Raw genomic sequence first — 6000 nt, 5'->3', positions numbered from 1 at the left:
TGTTACACACTGTATTCTATGAACACCCGTCAGATAAAATCTGCAGAATAACACTTCTTAGAACACTCCCACCAAATTTCAGGCCAATCTGCCCATTAGTTTTTTAGAGTTTACCTTTTTTGACCAAAATTCGGTTGTTGCTATGGGTGTGGTCATTGTTGTTAGGACAAAAATGTTTTACAGAAAATCTGCAGAATAACACTTCTGAGAACATTCCCACCAAATTTCAGGCCTGTAGTTCTGGAGTTTAACTTTTTTTGCCCAAAAATCATGTTTTTTTTACCCCAAAATGGCCCTAAGTCGGGTACATTGCATCATATCTCAAAGCAAATTGACGTTCATATGTAAGTCATAGTTCACTATCCATTTACTAAGTTTGAAAGAAATCGGTCAATGAATGTCTAAGATGCGACTCCTGACACACACATGGACAGACGGACGGACGAAACTGAATCTATAAGGCTCCCCCCCCCTCCCGGACAACTGATAATCAATAATACTGACGAACATGTACAAATCTCGCGTATTTGCATGTACATTGTACGATCATGTTGGTGTATCGGTTTATTTCAGAACATGCATATCGATTTTTCACATTGACCACACTGTGTAATAAACACTTCCAATTTTCTTACATGAAATAAACATTTAAACTGTTTCAACAATGGAGATTCGTCTTTACCTTCCATAAGGAAGGTTTTATATTAGGGGTGGAAAAGTCTATGTATGTGTATGTCTGCAGATAACAGGAATTCTAAGACAACTGAATAAACAGTCAAAAAATGTATGCAAATGTGCCTAGCAACAATGACCACGCCCCTGGCAACAACCAAATGCAGTGTGTTTTGGTCAAATAACAACATCATCAGGTTGGCAAGTGAGTAAACATTCAAACGGTGTTTGGCTGTTGCTATGGGCGTGGTCTTGTTGCCAGGCACATTTGCATACATTTTTTGACTGTTTATTCAATTCTTAGAATTCCTGTTATCTGCAATATACGTAATTATTTGGCTGTTGCTATGGGCGTGGTCTCGTTGCTAGGCAAATTTACATGCATTTTTGAATGTTTATTCAATTTGTCTACTTATCCCTGTTGTAATCTTCGCACCATGTGTGATCATTTGACTGTTGCTATGGGCGTGGTCTTGTTGTAAGCACATTTGCATATACTTTTTGAATGTTTATTCATTTATCTTTCTATTCCTGTTATCTTTGCAATATACGTTATTATTTGGCTGTTGCTATGGGCGTGATCTTGTTGCTTTTTGGAAGGTTATATTTCCACTTAACCCCTGTTATATTTGTGAAATACACGACCGCTTGGCTGTTGCTATGGGTGTGGTCATGGTTGCTAGGGATATTTGCATACAATACTTTGAATGTTTACTCGCTTGCCTACCAGATGATGTTATTTGACTAAAATATACTGCCATTTGGTTGTTAAGGGCATGGTCCCATATGGTTGCTATGGCCAATTGTGTCAAAATATTGTGAAGAAAATGTAGAAACATCTCTGAGATATCTTTGAGATATAAGTTTTTGACAAAAATTAACAGGTTTACACCTAATTTGCATATCACTGATGAGATCATTATATGCTTATATTTAATAATTCTTCATCTATACACCCACAGATGCATAGATGCATCTTCATTAAATTTCAGCCCAATCTGCTAAGTAGATTTGGAATTAAAAGATTTTTGACCAAAAAGATATTTTTAGCCCTAATTTGCATATCACTGACAGGATCATCATGTCATGAACAATTCTTAATCTAAACACCCCTAAGAATGTTCCCATCAAATTTGACCATCATTTGAATTTAAGTTTTTTCACCAAAAATCACATTTTTTACCCAAATCACACACCGGTGGTAAGATCATTTTGATTTGAACAATTTTTCAACTAGACACATAAGGTAATACACCCATCAAATATCATGGCAATTAGTCTTGCGGTTTTTGACTTTGTTGCTTACACACACAAAAAAAACAAACAAACAAACATCCATTGTGATTATAGTTTAAATATCGAATAACTAATATTAAATGCGTTCCTTGATTTTACCATTTGTAAGTGAAATATCAAGACGTTTCAGAGTTATCAGTAGAATTGTTGTTTGTCTTGTTACTGTCAGAGTTTGTCTGTAGATCATCATCATTTTGGCCATCATCTGTAGATGTGTTTGATTTACCTTTAATATCTAGCTTTGACGCATAATCTGCAAGACATCAATGTTCTAAGCATGTGGGTCTGTTTGAATATTGTTTTATAGTATTGCCAGACTCAATATCTGTAGAATTTATTGCCATCTTTTCTAGTACTTGTCTACTGTCCTTCCATTTGGTGGTGATGAATTGATAAATATCACTTCCCTGGTAGCATGTGTCAATGGCATTTGAAGAACTAAATATGCTGCCTCATGTGCACTGATTTCAACACTGTTTAAGAATTTGTTGCCAATATGACATACCTGTTTTCTAATATCCATATTGCCTTGTCAAGCCTCTTTACATGCTTGATCTTGTAAAGCACTCATTCCTCGTTGTGATTTACTGATGCATTACACTATGTACACATAGCACATACATATGGATCTAGAATACACTGGATATCATGGTTAGCATTTCATGGAGATATCAAAATTGCTCCTAGCAATGAATTAGCAAAGATGGTATTTTGTGAAATTTAAAATTTATAGGTTCTTGTTGTTTCAATTTCAATGTTTGTGAAACAAATGTATACGTGCGTGTATGATTACGACTCAACAAAAGTAGTCAGTGATAGTAGATCTTTCTTAATGCAACTTTGGAATAACAATATTGTTGAAAATGTGACTGTAAATGTTAGCGGGCACAGAAAATTCTAAAATCTATGTCAGAATTTTGTAAACAGATTCAGGCTTCAACAAAGAAAAAAGGATAAAATAGGGTGTCATGTTCTTAATTGGACTTGGAAAACACCTATAATCTGTCTCAAATTAATTTCTCTGAGATGTAGCATCATTTTGAAGCTTAAAGTACGAAATGTGCAGTCACGTATCAACATGGTAGTTGATTTGACATTAAATTATATAAAATGATGTACAATCTTCATGAAATAAATGGAGTTCATGATGCCGGCAATGGTGATGGTGGTGGTGTTACTTTTGACATCTTCTTTTCCTGGTTCCCTTTCATGGCAACTCTGGCTCGATTGATAAAACTAGGACGTCTACTTGGCATAGGACCAAACCTACTCTGATCAATGAGAAGGGCACTTTGTTGAATGACATTTCCCATATAAGATACACCGGTTGATGTTATCCCCTTGTCTTTCTCCAATGACAGCAAGTTTGAAAGTATATCACCACGTCTCTGTGAGGAAAAAATAAAACACTGATTTAAACACTGATCATGCAACTTTTACGATATATGGCCTTGGAACTCTTAACCCCTTTTTAACTGTTTGACTAAATAATATTCACATCTTGTGCTTAATCAGGGAATGACTTCTTTTGAAATGCTAATCTGTAGTTACTTACTCCTATGTTATCAATCGCACTCGGTGATTTTGGAGGCAGTGGTGTGGTGCCAGCCGCTGTTGATGGTCTAGACTCAAACCAATCATCATCATCAGAATCGAAGTTATCATCTTCAAAAGCCTTTAAGTTGAGCTCCCAAATCACATTGAAAATCTGAATGAAATGTAATCAAAGTGACGGCTTGTTAAAAAAAAACTAGGCGTGCCTAGAAAATTTTCAAGAAACCCCCAAATCAAAGATTGAGAACTCAACAATTGTACATGGTAAGAAGTCATACTTCTGATGCTGTTCAGTGAGATAATATCAACACATTTATTACAGAAGTTGTTTTTGGTCCAAACAAGTTGATCAAAAGCTAAAGCTAGTAGGTTGTCTTCTTACTCAGTAAAAGTAATTAGTAAGAAACACTTGACATGTAGTTTCCATTAGTCCACATCCTGTTTATTACCACAATTATTATGATAAAAAGTGACATCAAACTGAAAGCTATCTTCTGAATTAAGAAATTGAACATTAATAGGAATATCATTGCCATGTGTATTTTCTCAGTTGATCGAATAAACTGCGGCCATAACCATGCATTTCCTACCTCATCAAGTTCAACCCTCATTTTCTTGTAGTGTGTGATGTTCTCTTCTATTGCTGTTATTGCTAACAAGAAGTTTTCTAGTTTTTCATGGGTCAGTTTGTTAAGATCCTAAAAGATGGTGACAATGATGATGGCGACGATGACGATGATGAGGGAGACACGGTCAGGTTGCGAGAGAAACAGAAAAACAGACAAAAACAGAGAAAATTATTGCTGAAGGAAATTTCATCGACATTTTTTGTACAAGCTGTACAAACTCATTTGAATCGTCATATATTGGTATTACAGTAATAGACCTGTTGCCGGTTCCAAGATGCATTGTGCGTCTCTCCATACAATATCATGTATTGTGTACGCTCTCAGGGGTTTGCACGCGCTACTCAGGGGGATGGTTGTCACATGACCGTACCCTGGGTTCACCTGTAAAATCCCTCTCTGATACTGATGGTGTTTAGTCTTTGTTCTATAAAATAAGACACATTTTTAGCCCTAATTTGCATATCACTAATGGAATCATCATGTAATAAACAAATCTAAATTAACATGCCCATTCCCACCAAATTTCAGGCCAATCTGCCCAGTAGTTTTGGAGTTTAAGTTTTTGACCAAAAATCACATTTGTTGACCCCAAAATGGCTCTAAGTTAGCTAAATTGCATCATATCCCAAAACAAAGTGACCTGCATATTTAAGTCATATTTCGTTATCCATTTACTAAGTTTGAAAGCAATTGGTCATTGAATGTCCAAGAAATGGCTGTGGATGCACGGACGGAGCACAATCTAAGCCGTCACCTGGTGGGGGCTAATAAAACGAACTGATGGAAAAATTACTTTCCTTTCTGGACAAAGAAATTATTAATTTTGAGAAAACAAAGCAAAAGCGAAAATAGAAACGAAAACAACGAAAATGATTACATTTATTAGTATCAACTGTTATAATGCAATCAATGGCATGCAACACACATAGCAATGAATGGCAGCATACAGTGTCATTGGCAGTGGCAGCACACATAGCATTCTAATGCAATCAATGGCAGCACACATAGCATTCTAATGCAATCAATGGCAACAGACATAGCATTCTAATGCAATCAATGGCAGTACACATAGCATCAATGGCAGCACACACAGCATCAATGGCAGTACACATAGCATTCGAATGCAATCAATGGCAGTAAACATAGCGTCAATGGCAGCACACATAGCATCAATGGCAGCACACATAGCGTCAATGGCAGTACACAGCATTCTAATGCAATCAATGGCAGTACACATAGCATTCTAATGCAATCAATGGCAGTACACATAGCATCAATGGCAGCACACATAGCATCAATGGCAGCACACATAGCGTCAATGACAGCACACATAGCGTCAATGACAGCACACATAGCATTCGAATGCACTCAATGGCAGTACACATAGCATCAATGCCACAATGGCAGCACACATAGCGTCAATGCCAGTACACAGCATTCTATGCAATCAATGACAGTACACATAGCATCAATGGCAGTATACATAGTGTCAATGGCCGTACACAGTGTCAATGGCAGCAGACATAGCATTCTAATGTAATCAATGGCAGCACACATAGCATCAATTGCAGCACACATAGCTTCAATGGCAGCACACATATCAGCAATTGCAGCACACATGGCTTCAATGGCAGCACACATACCATTCTAATGCAATCAATGGCAGCATACATAGCATTCGAATGCAATCAATGGCAGTACACATAGCGTCAATGGCAGCACACATAGCATCAATGGCAGCACACATAGCGTCAATGGCAGTACACATAGCATTCTAATGCAATCAATGGCAGTACACATAGCATCAATGGCAGCACACATAGCGTCAATGGCAGATCAATGGCAGCAC

General features: G+C 37.0%; 1 protein-coding gene across 1 annotated transcript in view; it reads right to left on the bottom strand.

The window, feature by feature from the left end:
* Positions 1 to 3110: 3110 nt before the first annotated feature.
* The window catches only part of LOC144433626 (cation channel sperm-associated protein 4-like), an 82027-nt gene continuing 79137 nt past the window's right edge, over positions 3111 to 6000 (bottom strand). Inside the window, exons 14-16 of the mRNA XM_078121962.1 lie at positions 4113 to 4220; positions 3524 to 3676; positions 3111 to 3356 (exon numbers count right to left, since the gene is read on the bottom strand). Coding sequence (XP_077978088.1) covers positions 3111 to 3356; positions 3524 to 3676; positions 4113 to 4220 — 507 coding nt within the window. The remainder of the gene's footprint in view (positions 3357 to 3523; positions 3677 to 4112; positions 4221 to 6000) is intronic.

The sequence above is a fragment of the Glandiceps talaboti genome, chromosome 4 (genome assembly GCF_964340395.1).
Source record: "Glandiceps talaboti chromosome 4, keGlaTala1.1, whole genome shotgun sequence".
NCBI classification, from domain to species: domain Eukaryota; kingdom Metazoa; phylum Hemichordata; class Enteropneusta; family Spengelidae; genus Glandiceps; species Glandiceps talaboti.
Note: the sequence above shows the minus strand (reverse complement) of the source record. Positions and strands in the feature narration are given on the sequence as shown.